The 21,165-nt window shown below is 35.5% G+C and overlaps 2 protein-coding genes across 2 annotated transcripts; both read left to right on the forward strand.

Annotated features, from left to right (window-relative positions):
• Positions 1–215: 215 nt before the first annotated feature.
• On the forward strand, positions 216–1,154 carry OR10AL45 (olfactory receptor family 10 subfamily AL member 45). Its single transcript, NM_001391044.1, has one exon. The coding sequence runs from the start codon at positions 216–218 to the stop codon at positions 1,152–1,154; it is 939 nt and encodes a 312-aa protein (NP_001377973.1).
• A 15,353-nt stretch (positions 1,155–16,507) lies between these two features.
• On the forward strand, positions 16,508–17,452 carry OR2B4C (olfactory receptor family 2 subfamily B member 4C). Its single transcript, NM_001391041.1, is given in 1 exon segment — positions 16,508–17,452. A coding segment is annotated over 1 exon segment (945 nt).
• The last annotated feature ends 3,713 nt before the right edge of the window (positions 17,453–21,165 follow it).

Here is a 21,165-nt window from a genome sequence, read left to right on the forward strand (position 1 = left end):
TTGGATGAGTCAACTAAGATAGTGATAGTACAGTACACTAGGAATTGTTTTGAAAAGGTATGAAGATAATTGTATTTTCCAAACTTTTTGAATTTTAGTATTGAAAGTAAGAAATTTACTTCTCTGACTTACTAGAGCTTCTTGCAAGTAATATAAAAATTTATCTTCATAATTGAAAGAATCTTTCTGATAACTTTTCTTTGCCTTTTCAGGTCATGAACCTCAATTGCTCCTTGTGGCAGGACAACAGCATTTCTGTCAAACTCTTTGCATTTACCAAATTCTCTGAGGTCACCGAACAATGTTTCCTTTTATTTACCCTCATCCTACTCATGTTCTTAACATCACTGACAGGCAATGCTCTCATAGCCCTTGCCATCTGGACCAACCCAGTCCTCCACACACCCATGTACTTCTTCCTGGCCAACTTGTCTCTCTTGGAGATTGGTTACACTTGCTCTGTCATACCCAAAATGCTGCAGAGCCTCGTGAGTGAGACCCGAGGAATCTCTCGAGAGGGTTGTGCTACACAGATGTTTTTCTTCACTTTATTTGGTATCAGTGAGTGCTGTCTTTTGGCCACCATGGCTTATGACCGCTATGTGGCCATATGCTCCCCACTGCACTATGCAACACGAATGAGTCGTGGAGAGTGTGCCCAGTTGGCAATGATTTCTTGGGTAGTGGGGTGCGTGGTGGGTTTGGGTCAGACCAACTATATTTTCTCCCTGGACTTCTGTGGCCCTTGTGAAATAGACCACTTCTTCTGTGACCTGCCCCCTATCCTGGCACTCGCCTGTGGGGATACATCCCATAATGAGGCTGCGGTCTTTGTTGCAGCCATCCTTTGCATTTCCAGCCCATTTTTATTGATTGTTGCTTCCTATGGCAGAATTCTGGCAGCCGTGCTGATCATGCCCTCACCTCAAGGCCGCCAGAAAGCCCTTTCCACCTGTTCTTCCCACCTCCTTGTAGTAACACTCTTCTATGGCTCAGGATCTGTCACCTATTTGAGACCCAAAGCTAACCATTCACCAGGAATAGATAAACTCCTAGCCCTCTTCTATACAGTGGTCACGTCCATGCTCAACCCCATCATCTATAGTTTGCGGAACAAAGAAGTCAAGGCAGCTCTCCAGAGAACCCTGTGTTAGGAAAACGTTTTGACTCGTGGGTAGATCCTAGCAGACTGTGAAAATCTGCTCTTTGGAAAAGATGCAGCCACAACCAAAGAGTAAAGAAAATAAGAAAATCTTCACACTTCAGTCTGTTTTCTAAGGACCTTGTTTAATGAGAGTGATTGTAATTTTGGAGACATCTCTGTACTTAGAGCTAAAATTCCGACTGTCAAATTCTGGAAGGAAGTTGGCTACCAAAGATTTGTATATATGAGTCCAACTCCAGACAGATTTTCCAAAATATTTAGTTTAGCCTTAGAGTATAAATTGCCAGGTTATATCTCATAAGCCTCGCAAATTTTGACTCTATGTTCTTAAAAATATTCTAACCCTTAGGGGCCCATCTAACTTCTGCCCTGGTCACCAGGGGTGTGTTCCCACATATGTCTGTCCCACAGGACTCTTAATTCTCTACTAACTCTATGAAGTGCATTATTTCTTCTCATAAAAAATGTTTGAAAATTCTTCAACCATAATTACTAGTACATGATATAGGGTTGAATTTTTTTCTATGTGAACTATAAAAGTATATTAAAACGTGAAAAAAATCCCTCATTTTCAGAGGTATTGTTGCAGAATATTAAAAGAAAGATATGGGAAATTTTTATCAGGAGTCGCCACAGTGAAAATTTTTTTAGAAGAAACAGAAATGATATTTAAAGTCAAGGATGGGAGAAGAAATCTTAACTAGAAATAATTAATATAAATAATTTTAAAGACTTTTATGTAATTTACAAAAATGGCATATGTGCAAATGAATCTAATTCGATATATTTTGATATCATCCAAACACTTGCTCTTAAGAGAAATGAACATGGTTACAACACAATCCTGTAGCACCTATAGAGACATCGCCTTGGGTTTGAACATCTGGTTCTCAGGGAGGGTCTGTGTTAGCTCCTGACCTATGAAGGATTAATAACTACTCATATGGTAGTTGTAAATGACGAGGAGTGGAGAACTGTGACTGCTACTATGACTTAAAATTATCCTTCAAATAAAGAAATTTAAATTTCTCTTGTTGGTCATAGGGTGCACAGACTTTCAGTTGTAAGATGAATTAAGATCTGGGATCTAATGTACAGCATGTAACTATAGTTAACTATACTGTATTGTATACTTGAAATTTGCTAGGAGAATAGATCTTTACTGTTCTGATTACACACACACACAAATGATAAATATGTGAGGTGATGAATGTACTAATTAACTCGATTGTGGTAATCATTTCACAATGGATATATATATCAAGTCATCACATTATACACCTTAAATATATATGATTTTATTTGTCAATTCTACCTCAACAAAACTGAAAGAGAGAAAAGAATGTACTAATTCTACTCTCAGAAGATAGTAGTGATGTTCACTAATGACCAAGACGTGTATTTTGCCAGATATCCCTATTTTCCCAAGAACCGTCCAATTAATTTGTTTAAAAATAATGCATTGTGATTTTGGGGCTGGCCCAGTGGCACAGCAGTTAAGTGTGCACTTTCTGCTTTGGTGGCCTGGGGTTCACTGGTTCAGATCCCGGGTGTGGAAATGGCACCACTTAGCAAGCCACGCTGTGGTAGGCGTCCCACATGTAAAGTAGAGGAAGATGGGCTTGGATGGTAGTTCAGGGCCAGTCTTCCTCAGCAAAAAGAGGAAGATTGGTAGCAGATGTTAACTCAGGGCTAATCTTCCTCAAAAAAAAAAAACTGTTTTTTATTTCCATGAGTGTATAGTAATTAACAATGGAAACAAACTGAACATACAAAAATAACTTACTGCTTAACAATTATACTACATGAATATGTGCAGGCCTTAAAAATGATAATTTATAAGGATATTTATTAATCTAGAAAAATGATTTATTAAGTATTAAAGCAATTTAAAAACAATTGTCTAGTATGATCATTTTTGTTTAGTTTCATAAGTTTGAAAGGATGAAAATGAAATATTAATAGTAGTCCCTCTAGGCATTCATGGTACCGGTAATTTTTTCTTTTCCCTGTTTCTCAGGTTCGTATAGTTCATGTGTAATACAAATATTTGAATAATTAATGATACACCTTTTCTTAAGATAAATATAACACATGCTTTCACAGCAAATTTATAAAACACATGAAAGTATGTAAAAATTAAAATTTAATTCCCTTATATTCCTTCAATTCAACAATAATCAATGTACATGTTAATTTTATTTTAGCCTTTTTCTTTGTGCTAACCACTAACTCACAGAAGCCAGCTCTCATGATAGATTGTTATCCAAACATATAGTGGTTTTTTGTTTGTTTCGTTTTATAAGATTGGCACCTGAGCTAACATCTCTTGCCAGTCTTTTTGTTTTTTCTTCTCCCCAAGCCCCCCAGTACATAGTTGTATATTCTTTCCAGCTGTAGGTCCTTTCGGTTCTGCTACATGGGATGCCACCTCAGCATGGCTTGATGAGCCGTACTAGGTCCGTGCCCAGGATCTGAACCAGTGAAGTGCTGGGCCACACAATTGGAACACGGGAACTTAATCACTCAGCCATGGGACCAGCCCCCATATACCATTTTGAAAGCAGATGAATATATAAAAATCACCAAAAATGTATTTTTTAGAACATCTTAATATTTAATCTTTTAAATATGTACATAATCATTAATTAACATACCTTCAATATTTTCTCTATTAAATATTCCTGACTATTGGTAATAGTTAGCTATCCCTTACTAATTTTGATCTTGAGACTCTGTGCTCTTTGATTCCAAAGAGCATTTGGACTGCATCTTCCTCAGCACCAGCTGTAACTACACAACCACTAACAATAATGATAACTCCCATTTACTGACTTGTGAATATGTAAAAAGGATAGTTCTCACTCATTAAATGTATTATCTAATTAGACCATCAAAACCACCCCTGTACTTTTATTGTCCTCATTCTACACATGTGGAAACCAAGGAGGAGAAGCTGGAGCGGCTTGTTCCCACAAGTGAAACATGGACCAGTATTCAGTCCAGGTGGTCTGGCTTCAGAACCTGGGATGTGAGGCTCTTCTCCATGATTTCTAAGAAGGCTTATTCCGTTAATTCTGATTACCTCCATTCTTTGTCCTTGAGATAAATAAAAATGAAAAGGAACAAACGGCTCCAGACAATGTCTCTTCTAGGAAGTTCTAACCCTGGTGTTTAGGCTTCTTTCTAACTTATGAGTTCTTTTCGGCTGATTTTATTTTTCTTTTTGAAATCCTTTCCTTTGGTTTGATCAACATATGTGATGTAAACAGCAACTTTTGATTTATATTTAACAGTAATGCTAAAGCAAACCTACACAATACCAAAAGTGATTACTATTTATTTTTTTACTGAAATATATTTGACATACAACATTGTGTAAATTTAAGGTGTACAATATGCTGATTTGATGCATTTATATATTGCAATATGGTTGCCACAGTAGTAATAATTAACTCCTCTATCATTTCACATAATTATCATTTCTTTTTTGTGCTTGTAAACTTGTATAAATCCTTTTTTCTGTTTACTTAAAGAATCCAGTCACAGGTGTGTTTTATCTTAAAGCAAAATTCTCAAAGATATTTTAGAATATACTGTTTATTTGAATCAATAATGGATGAACTAGCAGAGGATAAAGGACAGGTTATAGGTTATCCAGGACTAAAAAGTAAGGAGATATAGGCAAAGAGTTTGCAAAAGGAATTTATTAAGTTTATAGCTCTTATAGTTATTTTCTGTACCAAGTTATAAAATCGTAACATAATATTAGCTTCTTTAGGCTAATTTCTCTCCTTACAGACCTGAAGACCAGGGGTTGTTTTGCAAACTCTAAGCAGTAGGCCATATCTGACCTGCTTCCTGTTTGTATAAATAAAGTTTTATTGGAACACAACCCCAGCACACTCATTTACATATTGTCTAAGGGCTGTTTTCCCGCTATAACTGCAGAGTTGAGTAGTTGCTTCAGAGATCATATACACCACAAGGCCAAAAATATCAAATATCTGACACTTTACAGAAAATGTTTGCTAACCTCTGTTATAGATTAAACAACACTTAAAAATACCTTAACAAAATGTGAGGTGTGGAACTTTTTTGGATTCTGACTTGAATAAACTAAAGATGTGATACACGTTTTTTTGACAGTATATAAACAATCTGTACCCCCCCATTTCTTTGTTTGCTCCATTGCTTTGGGGAAGGACTCTCCCATGTTATATGGTCCTCAGAGCTGACTCAATAAACTCACTCCAATTTTGATTTATAGATTGTTCATGAATTATTTGCTTCTACACATGGAGGCTCTCATTTTTCTTCTTGTTGCAGTATTCTCAGGAAGCTACTGGGGGCTACACTCCACCAAAAGGAAGGAGAAAACTAAGAAAGGCAAAAGCACCCCAGGGATTCAGTACCAGAAAGAAGCGGAGAAAATGCCTGGTAAGGGAGTTTAGAACATGCCACCCAAAATATGCCACACTGGAATACTGACTATTTTGCATTAAAGGCACTTGAAAAACAGAAAACAGAAAATATAAGAAAAATACTCTGACCTTCCTTCACTTTCTTAAAAGCAGGAGATGCGATTCTCATATGAAAGACGTCTTCCCTATACCAGAAGGAAAGCAACATTCTTATCATCAAGGTCAAGGACAAGAGGAGGTGAGACAGAGAATTCCATACAGACTTTGTTAAAATTATTCTTATCTTTCTTTAGCCTCCTCATACAGCCTCATACAGTTTAGTCACTTTTCCACAATTGCCTCTCTTTTTTCAACCTAATATAAAAGCAAATTGCTTTTCTCATTTCCCTGGGTCTTCATTCCTTAAGAGGGCTCCCTTGTCATGTAAAACTTGTATTAAATAAATTTGTCTGCTTTTCTCCTGTTGATCTGTTTTATGTCAATTTAATTCTGAGGCTGAGCTGAAAAGAACCCTAAGGGGGTAAAGGTAAAAGTTTGCCTCCTCTGTGCTAGGCTGTTGTGAAGGCAAATTCCAGGAAGATGTGCATGGAGAGAATCCAGTTTGGAACATCAAAGCTCTAGCAAAACTCATCAAGAAAAATGAGCTGATAGGCTACCTGAGGTGTTCAATCATTCTGAGATGAGCTTTACAGTTTTGTGGATTATGTAAATGAAAACTACAGAGAAAAAGTACACACACACATAAAACATTTATTAACTCAATGAACAGCACAAAGCTATGTGAGAAAAGAAATTTAATCACAGTGCACCCATAGCTGTGAAAACTATCTTTATTATCTCTATAATATAATACAAAATTATTTAAAAACTAAAGTGTAGGGGCCGGCCTGGTAGTGCAGCAGTTAAGTTTGCATGTTCTGCTGCTTGGCGGCCCGGGGGTTCACCGGTTTGGGGCTTGCCCATCCGGATCCGGGGTGCGGAAATGGCACCGCTTGGCACGCCATGCTGTGGTAGGTGTCCCACATATAAAGTAGAGGAAGATGGGCATGGATGTTAGCTCAGGGTCAGACTTCCTCAGCAAAAAGAGGAGGATTGGTGGCAGTTAGCTCAGGGCCAATCTTCCTCAAAAAAAAGAAAGAAATTAAAGTATAATTATGCTGTAGAGTTTGAGGAACAGGTGTGTGTGTGTGTGTGTGTTTGTGTGTTTGTGTGTAAGGAAGAATAAAATATTATGCAAAAGAAAAGCTGGATTCTTATGTCCCATATCAGGAAGCTAATTGATAAAGACGAAATGAAAAATATAATGAAGACATAGCAGCCTACATCCAATCCCTCAGGAAATCTTGTTATCTCTACCCTCAAAATATATCCAGAATTTTACCACTTCTCTTGCTAAGACCCAGCTCTGAGTCCCCATCCTCTCTCACCTAGATCACTGTTTTAGTGTCTTTTGGATCTAGTCGCTTCCGTTCTTCCAGGGAATTCTAAATACAACAGAGGATTTCTTCTAAATTCAAGGCAGATCATGTCACTTCTCATTCCTCTGCTTAAAGCCCTGAATGTCCATTTCATGCCCAGGAAAAGCCTAAATCCTTACAATGGCCTGCAAAGACCCACATGACTCTCTCCTCTCCTGACCCCATCTCCTACAACTCCCCTCTTGACTCACTCTGCAGAGTCCTCCTGGACTCTGTGTTGTTATTAAATCACACCAGCTATCCTCCTGCTGTACAGCTTCCGCTGCTCTCCGGCTGGCATGCTTTATCCTGGATACCTGCTTGGCTAACTTCTTCCTCTCCTTCAGATTTTCAGATCTCACCTTGGCAAGGAGAGCTCTCCTGACCACTGGGTTTAATTCTGCCATCTGCCCATCTCACCCACCTGAGACTCCTTACCCTACTCTATGGTTTCCTTCATCCATAGCACTTATCATCTTCTAACATACTACACATACTTAAGAATTTATTAGGCTTATTATTTATTATCTACCCGTTTCCCTAGAATTTTAACTTCCGAGAGACAGGGATCTTTGTTTGGTTCACTGGTGCATCCCAAGTGCATGGCACAGTACCTGGCACTTGTAAGCACTGAAAGAGCAATTTTGCAAATGTTGAATTAAATTAGAGATATTCAAGAAAATTCCAGATAAATATCAGAAAGAGCTTAAAGTGCTTACCTTGTGAGAATAGGCAATGGAAGCAGAGCAGGACCAGGATACTTGCCACTACTAGTGTTTTTTAATTCATGTAGAACCATTTGATTTTAAATTATTTATATATATTACTTTGAGAAATCAACTTGAACTTAAAAAATTAAGTTTAAAAATAAAGTCATCCATATTAAGGAAAATCTGATTAAGGTAAATATGGGTTTACTTAATTTCAGACTTTAAGCACTTTTTTCATAGTTGTAATCACATCCTATGTACTGTACACTCCTCAGGAAACCTCCCACAAAGAACACCACAGAGGTGGGAGTGTTGTTTTGTCCTCATTATTGTTAAAATTGTTAAAAAGTAATAACTATAAGACAAGAAATTTACGTAATAAGGATATTCATGAGGAAAACAAATCTCTCCTCCACTCCTAACTCCATTTCTCCATTCTCTCCTCTTCACAAGATATTCTGTACACACACTCCCGTACGTGGGGTATTTGAAAATGTGTTTTTATACATATATTTATTTATGCATATATGTTGACAGGTGAATAGACAGATAACATCTTCTGTTATTTTATAAACAACTTCCTGTAACTTTTTCCTCTCTTTAAATATGTCTATCTTGGAGACCATTCCAATTTTGTAGCTACAGACTTGCCTCATTATTTTTAATGACTGCATAATATTACATTGTGAAGACGTTTTTAACAACTTCTGTACTGGTGGTCATTTATGATCTTTGTAGTCTCTTACTAATGCAAACAATACTGCAGTGAAGGTCTTTGTACATCCATCTCTGCATGCATATGTGAGAATATCTGCCAGTTGAATGTCTAGAAATGGAATTGGTGTGCCAAAGGCGTGTTCATTTTTACACGCGATATATAATTCAAAAATGGTCTATGAAAAAGTTAAAGCAAAGTGGCTTTTCTACATGATATAAAATAAAACATTTTGCTCTTGACCAATTAGATAAGTAAAAACTGTATCCCATTGTGATTTAATTTGCATTTCTTGTATGTTTAAAGATAAGCTATCTTTTTATCATATATGTGAACATGATGTAAAAGCCTCTGCCCTGGTCCTTTGCTGTTTCTGTTGGATTGTTGGACTTTTCCATACTGACTTATAATAGCATATGATAAAGAGGTTAGCCTTTTGTCTTTTGTATGCTGCACAAATATTTTCTTTGAAGTTTGTCACCTATTTTTTGTTTCCTGTTGTTTACGATATTTGTCTCTAGAAATTTTACGTTTATATATCAAATACACCAGTCTTTTTAAGACCTCTAAGTTTCCAGTGATCTTTTGCATGATTGTAGATCTTTTGTGTGATATTCTCTTGTTTCTACATTTAAATTTTTCATTGTTTTGGCATTAATTTGAAGGTAGGACTTTAATTTATGTATTTTTTCCCACAGGTTTTAAGTCAGTTGGCACAACCACATTCTATTGAAAAATTCTCCTGATAATATGAAGTTCCACCTTTATGACAAAGCAAATCTCCATGCACATTTGGGTTTATTACTGAAGCCCAATATAAAGTCCCTTCAAAAACTTTATCTCAGGGGCTTGCTCAGTGGCTTGGTGGTTGAGTCCACATGCTCCACTTCTGCAGCCAGGGGTTCACAGGTTCGGATCCCAGGTGCAGACCTAACACTGCTCATTAAGCCATGCTGTGGTGGCATCTCACATAAAATAGAGGAAGATTGGCAGAGATGTTAGCTCAGCGACAATCTTCCTCAAGCAAAATCTTCCTCAAGCAAAAACAGGAAGGTTGGTAACCCATGTTAGCTCAGGGCCAATCTTCCTCAGAAAAAAAACAAAACTGAAAACAAAAACAAACTTAATTTCATATGATAATTTGAGATCAAGTTAATTTCAGGAATTTTAATAATGAAACTTTCTATGATGAAGTACAAAGTCTGACATTTGGGATTATTTGTTCAAGATCACAGATTTGGAATTTATAAACAATATTTGCAGTTTCACATCCATTATTTTTTTCTACTACTCCATAGGTATTAGGGTAAAAAAAAAAAAAGAAAACAGAAAGGCTAATAAAATGGAGATATTGTTACCAAGCGAGGGCTCACTACTCAATGCACATAAAGAGCCATTATTACACTTTTGATTGGAGGGCTTCAAGTATTTATGGTAAGGTTTTAAGCATTTATGGTAAAATTTTAAACATTTACAGTAAGATGGGGAAGGGGTTTTAATACTGGGTCTTCCTGGACCATGGGCCCCTCACCTCTGGTGAAACTCCAACTTTCAAGTTTCAGTCGTGTCCCAGTTTCTTTTGCTCCATGGGGAGGAGAATCTTCCATTCTGCAGTCATTTCAGGTCAAGATTTCCTCTCGTTCACATGCTCTGGCTACGTGACTTTGAGAATTTTCTGAGAAACAATTCTTAGTCACTCTGTTGATAAGAGATGGGGTCAGTTTGAACTGGTGTTGGAGGCCCATTGTTACAATACTAGACAAAAACACATGTTGAATTTTAATTTTGTCATTTAAACGGAGGAGTCTGGATTAGTAATGCTCAATAACTTGGGGGAAGAAAGATTAGATCAAATTTGGAAGCATTAGTTTTTGTTCCTGGTCTACCTGTCTGTGGTCTTGAGCAAGTTATTTGATTTTTTTTTCTGAGTTTTGGAATTGTTATCAGCTAAATATGAATAATTAAAATTATTCCCCTAATTTATACAGTTGCTATGACTATCAAATGAATTAATATGTATCTTCTGCTTATGAAATATCTTATATGATAAACATGAGTATAGTGTGAGAATGAGGAGCTTTATGGAAGGAAAATATGAAAAACATCATATTTTAGAAAGATTACTTTTGCAACTTTTGAAGTTATATTATTGTTCTCACAATAGCTAGCAAATGCAATGGGTAATTTTACCTATTTCATAATCTATATTATAAAAGTCATCTCAACAACCACCAAAATCAAGTTTTACTGAAACTGATGTGGTTTCCTCTGAGCTGACTTGCATGCCCAAAGTTTACATTTTGTTGGAAACATTTTCCTGCCTTGCTTCTGTGGTTGTCTTATCTTCTAGTCCCTCTGGTTCTTCTCTCTGGGACATGTTTGCAGCAGCAGATGTTAATTATATTGAATCTCAGAGGCTTAAATAGAAGGAAGGGACCAAAACATTAACAGCAAGAAAGAAGGGACCAAGACAGACCATACTCATGGGAAAGCTCCCTATGGACCTGTCGATTCTATGGATGGCCGTAAATTGAAGTCAGCTTCTTGGAGTTGACACTTAAGTGTGTGAGAGGGAGCTTGGTTGATACTCTACGGAACTGAGAAGAAATCCAAACAGCAAACAGTGTCTGGGTATTATGTTTGGGTCACAGGTCAGTCTTCCATAACTTCCCATCTCTTTGTCACGTACTAAACAAACTGATGCATTACAACCTGGCATCATGTAAATACAGAAAGGGTTTGGGAAGGGAAGGATAATCAAAATGAAAGGTCACCTTACTTTGTCATTAGTTACTTCATAAGTGGTGTAAAGGGAACATTCGGGGTAGAACTATAAAGTAAAAATTTTTTAAAAGTGTAAAAAGTTTGATTCGACAGCCACATATGTTTTTGTCTGAGAGAAGAACAATGGAATTATGAAAAGTATACTGATCTAGGATTCAAAATCTTATTCAAATCTTTGCTTCTGAACTTAACTAGATTTACATTCTTGGGTAAGTCCTCTAAGCTCTTCTTGCCTGAGTTTCCTCTCTTCTATCATTTAAAAAATACCATTCTTGCTCTAGAAGATTATTATGAGAACAAAACAAACAGACATGTGAGGAGGATTGCATATATGTTCAAAAGCAATTATATGTATATACACATGCATATATAAAATTATATATATATATTATTGTGGAAATTTTTATATAAATATTCTGGAATTTGAAAATCCTTGTTACACATTATTTTACTGTGAATAAGGCTATGGGAAAATACAAATGTTACTATTAGTGTTCTTTACCTTTGGAAACTTCTATTTTCCTCTAAATATTAAGTGTGCCATTTCCCACTTTTTAGATTGAAACTGCTGTTTGCATTACAAACAGTTTGTAGTAATAATATATTGATTTTGTGTAGGAACCAACTGAGCTCTGAAAGGCCTACCATTATTTAAAATAAGGGTATCCAATAGACAGAAAGCAAGGCATTAAAACTGCAGCAAAGATCCTTAGACAGTAGCATTAAGATTATCTAAAGTGAATCAGAGGTGAAATGAACACCTAAACATTGTTTCTGTTTTGTCTTATTAACCTATTATATCAGAATCGTGCTTACAAACTTGTTAAAGGGCATATTAGGATGTAAACATCTAAAATAATGGGCTCCATGCTTTCTTAAGCCATGTAGTCAGATACTTCTTCCCTGCTCCCCTTCATTCCTTTGCACCTCCCACTTGCCTGAGAGGCACAGATCCTTCTGTCTTCCCAACTCCAGTTTCTCACCCTCTGGGGGACTCAGCAGTATTTTCTTAAACTTCGTGTTTAGATAAATCAAGCTCTACTAATCCCATGATGTTCCTGTACAGCCAGAAAGACGAGAACTTGCCACAGTCCTTTCCAGGCAAATAAACTGAATTACTGGATTTCGTCTTACCCCTTTAATCTTTATTTTCCACTTTGTTTCTTTTGCTCTCTACATTCACATATTCAACAGATATTTATTTAAGCATCTACAATGTACTAGAAAGAACATTACTATCTTGATATATTTATCTTTTTTCTTTCTCATTCTGTTTTGCTTTCCTTATTTTTTTCCTTGTGTCTCTACTTTCTGAGTTTATCTATTGCTGTCATTTCATTATTACTTATTTTATCTCTATATTCTTATAAATCTTCAACATCAGGTGTGCTAGCATATATTCTGAAAAACAATGATACATGCTACATATTCTTCTTTAATAACTCTATTGTTCTCCTGGAGTATATGTGTGATTTGATTTTATTCGTAACAGTCCAAGCTTATCTCAGAAACTTAATAACATGCTGTGTCCATTTGGAGATACTGGGTAGACAAAAACAAATTAAAATTATGAAAATGATATGACAATAACCTTTGAAAGGTAGGAAGAGAAAGTCAGTTTTCTTTATATTTTGAAAAACATTATCTGAGTTCAGGTAAGTGATGAGATTTTGAATTTTTAGTAAGAAAATAATGCAGATAGAGTGAATTCTGCAATTGTCCCTTTTAGGATTCTAATTGGATAAGGAATTACTTGGATGCTCTTTAAGGGACATCCTTCTGTAAGTAATCCTGCAGCACAGGAGTGGTCTTCCTTTGATGGCAATAGGTTAGGCAAAATTTGGTTCAGAAACATGCATAAAGATAAAATTGTTTCTTGACATTGAATCAAAATACTATTTTTTATTTTTATGATAATCCTCTAATCAACCAGCAATATCATTTCTTTGTGGATATAATATAATACAAAATATAATCATATTTCCAAGGCTCTATTCCTAAAGTCTCACTATCACAGGATAATAAATTGGAGAAAAAGATAAATTGAATAGGATCAGTTTTAAATGAAGAGTGTCATTGTAGAGGTAAGAAATGGTAGGGCTTACAAAAGGAGAAGTCTCAAGAAAATAACCAACTTAATTTTCCATAGAAGGCTACAGGCACCTGGAGATTTCCAGAATCATCCCTATATAATTTTACCATGTAACTTGTCTTACCCATATTTCAGTTACTGTTTATATTTCTCTTTATATTATATATTATAATGTATATTTTCTTTCTTTAATTCACAAAATAAATTCTTATCCAATTATCATGAAAGCGGTATGGAGTTAATATGCAAATATTTTGATTCTTATTCTCTAGGTGAACAAGTCTAACCACAAGAATATGAAGTGACTTATTCAAAGTCCATTGATTTTTAGTAAGTAAAATAAATGTATTTATTGGTCGATTAGTTACATCATCTTGAGAATTAGCAATAAAATTTTTAAAATGTTTGTGTGAAGAGTAACGTAGGGCATATTTAAATTCTCCTTTGCCATATTGGGCTCGGAATGGAAAAGTAAGTAATGTATCTGGGTTCCATTTTGATGAAAATAATTGAAGTCATAAGTGAAAAAAAGTGCTAAAACTAAGATGCCAACGTAATCTAACATATCAGAACACCAAAGGGAAGAGTTTTATAGTTGCTGGTTTCAATTGAATTCAAATTAATTAAAGTGTAGTAAATATCTATCACGTTTAACACATAATCTTGCTTCTATAAGTAACATGCTTATCCTTAAAGAACGTTTAATCAATCTAGTCAGGAAAATAGGCCCGTACAGAAACACAAATAAATGCATACATACATACGTACATACATACATACATATATGTAATATGTATAAATACATGTATATATACATAAAAATCTGAAGTGTATCGTAAGAGAATTACAAATAAAATGCTCTACAGGATTAGTAAAGAAGGTGAATGGGAAATATTTAAGAACATTTTGTACTTGAAATGATCCATGCAGGATACACAGCAACAAATGGAGTTTCACATTAGCATAAACACAAGGAAAAAAGTAGGAAGTTTAGCTGGGTTAATGGATGGATGTTTGACCCAATGCATAGTTTGACTCATTATTACAGGAGGCTTTGAGTCTTAGATTGCATTTTAATATACTGTATTAGAATATGGAGATGCACTGAAGAGTTTTGAACTGCGATGCGCATGATCACAATAGAACCAAGGAAAGACTGTTCTCCTAATATGCTAGGATGCTGTGAAGATGACAGAGCAATTGTAAGTGGGAAGACTAGTTTGAAATCTAGAGACCATGGAACACTGAACTATTTTCTATGTGTCTACTTTAATGTTTTTTGATAGATATCGATTTAATGGATAGATATGACATAGAATGTTAAAGAAGAATTGGTCCAGCTTGACAACTTGGATGACACATTAGGCAATTGCAATCCAAAGAGAATAATTAGGTTCCGGATACCAAAAAACATGTATCTATAAATAAAACAAAGAAATTAGAAGTATGAGATGGATGAATAATGAACTCAGTTTTGGATTTAGTGATTCTGAAGTTTGGACTGTGAAACAAGCGTGTCTCCCTATTATTCTGCACTGCTGTTCATTCCCCACACTGTCTAATTTATAATCGGTCACATCATTATAAAAAATAAACCTGGCCAATTAAGTCTACTAATCCTGCAAAGTTTAGGAGCACAAGAAGAATAGAATGTAAGGCCAACTAAGAGGATCAGGAAAATAAGTAATCAAAGGGTCCTTGACTAGCAGTCACATCATGTTTACTATCCCTCAGTAGATATTTGTTAACTATATTTGTTACAAATACCATTATACACTATGTATAGATGCACAAATAGAAGACAAATTCAGTACTTTTAGGAATTTCATAAGTAAGGAAAAATAATTATTAATAGTTATTGAATAACTAGCATATGAAAAGATCTGAATTATGCCTGCAAATTACATAATACCACTGAGTCTTATGAGCTGGGTATGATTATTCTCATTTTAAAGATGAGAAAAATGAAACACAAAAAAATTGAAGCACATCTCCAAAGCAGACAGGAGTAAATGGAATGACTGTGATTTGAAGGAACACGAAAAATGCCTTTTACAAAATAACTAGATAAAAATATAAGGCAAATTTGCCATCATGTGAGAGTTAAACTGAAAGAAATTTAGGATTTTAGAGAATGGAAAAATTATTCATTGGAATTATTCCTCAGAAATTATATCATAAAGGAACTGTGTGATTTGGAAGAGAGAAGAGTAGGATAGAGGCTCCTCAGATGGCAGAAATAGTATAAATAATAAATAATAAAAGAATAAAGAAGAGAGCAAGGGAAATATTTAAATTTACATGTGTTGATGTTATGCTGAGAGATTACAAATTTATATACAGGCCCAATTTCAGGGAACCAAGTATTTGAAACTCTTTCTGGTGATTTTGCTCAGAGGTTAAAATTCCATCAAATTTATCCAGATATTTTTACAAGAGCATTTTCACAGCAAGTGGTGTTCTAAGGCCTTACTGCTTCAAGCATATGTTATCTTGTTTGAATTTTTTATTTCTTTCCCTTATTTCTAAATTTTCTGAACAGGATCAGCATTAATGCTTGGAAGAAGTAAAGGGAATTCTGACATTCTGACCTTTCATCGTGCAAATTTTATGAAGTGCTCTAGTTCACATTATGTTCCTGACCAGGGTTAGTTTGAGGAAGGTGAAGATGCCAAGATGCCTTGGCTGCCCCTCAGCTGCTGATCTATCTGCCTTCTTCTTCTTGTCCTTTGTTCAACCTGTGTTTGGGAAACTCTTCCTTCTCCCAATCTGTTTCAATCTATACTCTGTAGTTTCAATAAAGTATTCATGACATGTAAGGTTGATGGTAGTTTTATTGGAAATTCTTAGAAAAGAAGACATCAAAATCCAAAGGGAATGACAGCTAACCAGAAAAAACTCATTAAGTAAGCAAAATTTCTGAACTACTTTGCTGGTGTTCTCTTTGGTCTTTTCTCAATAATCTTTCAATATTACATTGACAATGTTGGTTCAACATCTTACCATAATCAAGATATAGATGCAGATTACAGCAAAATTGAGGATTTTATCTCAGCATCCCTGATGGCTAATTCTCAGTGGCTTCCTTCTACCATTGATACCCATAGCCAACAGTGGATATTTGGAAATCTCAGCTGGAATTTCACCTACCTCTGCCAATATGCGGATCAACAATCAGAGCTCACTAGATGATTTTATCTTATTGGGATTTTCTGACCAACCCTGGCTGGAGACGCCGCTCTTTGTAATCTTTCTGGTGGCTTACATCTTTGCCCTATTTGGAAATATCTCCATTATCCTAGTTTCCCACCTGGATCCCCAGCTTGACAGTCCCATGTATTTTTTTCTCTCTAATCTCTCTCTTCTGGACCTCTGCTATACTACTAGTACTGTCCCACAGATGCTAGTCAACCTTCGGGGACCAGAAAAGACCATTACCTATGGTGGCTGTGTTGTCCAGCTCTATATCTTCTTGGCCTTGGGTTCTACTGAATGTATACTTCTAGCCTTCATGGCCTTCGACCGTTATGTTGCTATTTGCAAGCCTCTTCACTACCCAATCATCATGAACCAGAGGCGCTGTATCCACATGGCCACTGGGACCTGGATTAGCTGTTTTGTTAACTCCCTTGTCCAGTCTGTTCTCACAGTGTTGACCCCAAGATGTGGACGGAGGGTGATAGACCATTTCTTCTGTGAAGTGCCTGCTCTTTTGAAACTAGCTTGTACTGATACTCGTATAAATGAAGCTGAGCTCAATGTGCTAGCGGCTTTGCTGCTTCTGGTACCCCTCACCCTCATCCTGGGCAGTTATGTGTTCATTTCTCGGGCAGTAATGAGAATCCGGTCTGCTGAAAGTCGCTGGAAGGCCTTTAATACCTGTGCTTCACACTTGCTGGTGGTCTTTCTCTTCTACTTTACAGCTATCAGTATGTATGTCCAACCTCCCTCTAGCTATTCTCGTGACAGGGGGAAGATCATGGCTCTCTTCTATGGAATTGTCACACCTACACTCAATCCATTTATCTATACACTGAGGAACAAGGATGTGAAAGCTGCCCTGAGAAGGGCACTGACTAAGGATTTTTGGGTCAAGACAAGATGATCTCTGAAAAGAAGACCTAACAAGAGAGTATGGATGTGTTTGTCTGTCAAAGAAGTTGTCAGACAGACATGGAAGTGATGAAAAAACAGTGTATCAAGTGTCATAAAGTTCACAAGTGGATCAGGACCAAGAAGGAACCAATCAGCTCTTGGTGATCTTTACATAGCGCTTTTCCACTTATGAGAATATTCATTTTAAAATACTGAATCCTACCAAATCATGTCACTTTTCTCCCTAACCCCAACTACTATTTAACTTAGTTTCAGGGGGAAAACTGGTATAGTATTTAGAGAAAAGATATTTAGAGAGTTTAGAAAATATATTTGGCATAAATTATTTTTAAATGAATCTCAAGTAAATTGAAAATGATCCCATCTTTAAAAAAAAAAATGCCACTACTATCCTGAGTTAACTTTAATCAACATGTATTGACAGCATTTAGTCATCTTCCAACATCCAATGTCCAATTATATCATCTACCAAAGGCTTTTTAAGGTCCCAGAAGTAAATGAAATCAAGAGACATTTAGGTCAAGAGCACATAAGATAGAAATATGCAAAATTACACGTATGAAAAATTTTAGAGAGTGATTTTAAATATAAATTATTTTTGCCATAAACCTTAGTCTTACACTGTGATGATAAACAGTGAGTTCACGATCAATACAATAGAAGTTACTCTAGAAGGACAGAGGAAACAGTGGGATGTTTTGAAGAGTAAACAGTGGTGGAAAAACAACAGGCAAAAACTCTTCCAACTCAAGAAAACTTACTGGAGGTTTCCAAGTTTGACAAGATAGCTTCCTACATGCCTTAACTGGGTAAGTTAGTTCTAGTTCAGTGTGGGGATTATGAGAATATCATGTTGAATTCAAAGCTTTGGTTGATCTATTAGCTTTATTCCTTTTTAACAAAATGTTTCATAGCTACTGGCTATAAACTGCCTCACAAATACATGTTAGTCACTGATACCTAAACAAAACAGAGCGAGTTTAGGAAAAGCTCAATGTCATTGCCTGAAATGCAAATCAAATCTCATTCTTCATTAAGGGGCATATATAGTCCCATCAACAGAGTGGTGTACAATCTGTGTGCCTTCTGGGCAAAATCATTTATTATCTTTGACTATAATTTCTTTGCCACCAAATGGGGATACTAACATTTGCATTAATTCAAAAATGCATGAAATTATATTTCTCATAGGACATTGAATTTAATATTTAATATTGTAAGTGTCCCATAAAGGAAATCCAAATAATCAAAGTTTAATTCTTAATTCATGGAGCTCTACATCATTTTCTATTGGATGACTAATGAAATCATGAACTAAACGCTCATTCTGAGGCATCAGTACAATTTCTGCCATTCTCTCGCTTTCACTATGCATCCCCAAGCTTTCTTTATAAAACTATACTTTCCAAAGTGCAACCTTCCATAAATACATTTAATCATTTTTACTTATTCCTGTTCTCTGTAGTTATTTCAAAATAATGGATCAGATTCCTTTACTAAGATATGCTGTAAATGTCTTGATAAACATGAACAATTTTCTGAAAATCTTTCAGTGTGTTTCATCAGGTTCCTTAATCTGGAAGAATAAATACACTGACAGTGTGAATTCTGGGATCTGAATTAAATTGGTGTATGACTAGGAACATTAATGATCCACCTGAGTTAAACAATGACAAAAATTATAAAACTTTGGAATTATAAATATTGAAGATAGGATATAACAAAAGACATGCATAAAATCTCCACCAAAAGATATGACAATTTAATAATTTGAGATTACCACGTCATGGGATATTTCATATGAACTTTCCCTTTTTCCCATATGCCAGCATGAACCCTGGTCTTTCACAACTCAGCATATTAAAATGCATTTTAAACCTTGTTTTTTTTGACAGCATTGTTTAGCCAGAACCGCATGCAGTGCCTTCTCCTCAGGTGGATCCTATTTGAACACTTCAAGTACATTGCCTTTCAATATAAGTCCTTCCTAAGCCCATTTACACTCATATTTGTAATTTCGCATATTTCTCTAGCAGGTTTTGGCCATGATAAATGTTCAGTAAAAACACCAAACATAATTGGATCTAGAGCTGCTTTCTTTTTTTTTCCCAAAGACCACTGCATCCCTCGCCTCTCCTCCTTCTAAAAACAGTGCAAAGCTCTACATTCTGCCAGGGAAGTACAGTGAGCACTTCTCCTTTCCGTGTCTCAGTCATGAGGCAGATGAAGCTGGAAGATGGGGAAAACGCTTTGGGGAAAAAGAATGACCTTGGTGATACAAGAGAAAGAGAGTCTGTTTTCTTCACTTCTTCTGGAAAAAGACGTTAAACATTAAAAACACTGTTTCAACACAATGTTTCCTACAATTCATTATTATTTTTTACATAGAACCTCATATCAATATCATATAAAATATAACCTAATATGTATTAAGAAAAACAATGTTTATAGTATTAATTTATTCATTCTATTAATGGAATGTACTTCTCAGAGGTATCATAAATTTTTAAAGAAAAACACGGATCCTCATAGAAATTTAATGCTGACATGGAGGTTGTTCTAGCTATGTCTCCAAAACCCTAGGGATGTATTTTGATTCACCTTCAATTTTATAGATATATCAAAGCACAAACCTGAGATTTAAACAAAAAAAGATTTGTTTTTTTAAATTTTATAAATGCAATTAATATTTTTTCCTAAATGTCTGATTTGTTAGAAGTTTATATATTTTAAAACATGATTAAATAAATTATAGCACATATACTGCCAAGCAGGCAAATCAATATAGTGCAAGGTTGAAAACATGATTAAAGAAGAAATATTCTTAATATTCCTGAAAGTATACCTAAAACATTAGTAAATGTATTGATATTATATTAGCAAATTTTGCAAATATCAGTAAGTCATGAAATAGAAAAATGCTTTGTGATATAGAAGGAACACTAGGGAAGCACATTCAACAAGGCAAAAAATATTTATTTCAAAACAATGTCTCATATCTATTGTTTATTAGAGAAGCACTAGAAAATTCCCAATAATATCAGGAACAAATCGAGTTTTCTTACTGTCTCACCAATTTTTTAGTATTGACTGAATGTGTCCTCCTAAAGCTCATATGTTGAAACTTAATCCCCATGTGGTAGTATTTATATGTGGGACATTTGGAAGGTGATTGGGTCATGAGGGTGGAGCCGTCATGAATGGGATTAGAGCCCTTATAAAAGAGGCCCAAGAGAGCTCATTCACCCATTCTGCCATGTGAGGACACAGTAAAACATGGCTGTCTATGAACCTGGAACTTATGCAACAAGAGGTTAATATCAAAATACACAAAGAAGTCATAGAAATTAGTAGCAAAAAAACAAGCAATCTGATTTAAAAAAATAGGCAGAAAATCTGAACAGACATTTTTCCAAAAATATACAAATGGCCAACAAGTACATGAAAAGATGCTCAATGTCACCAATCATCAGGGAAATGCAAATCAAGACTACATTGGGATATCACCTCACGACTGTCAGAATGGTTATCATCAAAAAGACAAGAGATAGCAAGTGTTGATGAGGATGTGGAGGAAAGAGAACTCTCGTGCACTTATTAGTGAGAATGTAAATTGGAGCAACCACTATGGAAAACAGTATGGAGGTTCTTCAAAAAATTAAAAATAGAACAGCTGTATGATCCAGCAATGCCACTTCTGGG

The sequence above is a fragment of the Equus caballus genome, chromosome 20 (genome assembly GCF_041296265.1).
Source record: "Equus caballus isolate H_3958 breed thoroughbred chromosome 20, TB-T2T, whole genome shotgun sequence".
In the NCBI taxonomy this organism is placed as follows: Eukaryota; Metazoa; Chordata; class Mammalia; order Perissodactyla; family Equidae; genus Equus; species Equus caballus.

Bases quoted from the DNA above. Each gene is read 5' to 3' on its own strand.
- OR10AL45 (NM_001391044.1), top strand. From the start codon at position 216: ATGAACCTCAATTGCTCCTTGTGGCAGGACAACAGCATTTCTGTCAAA.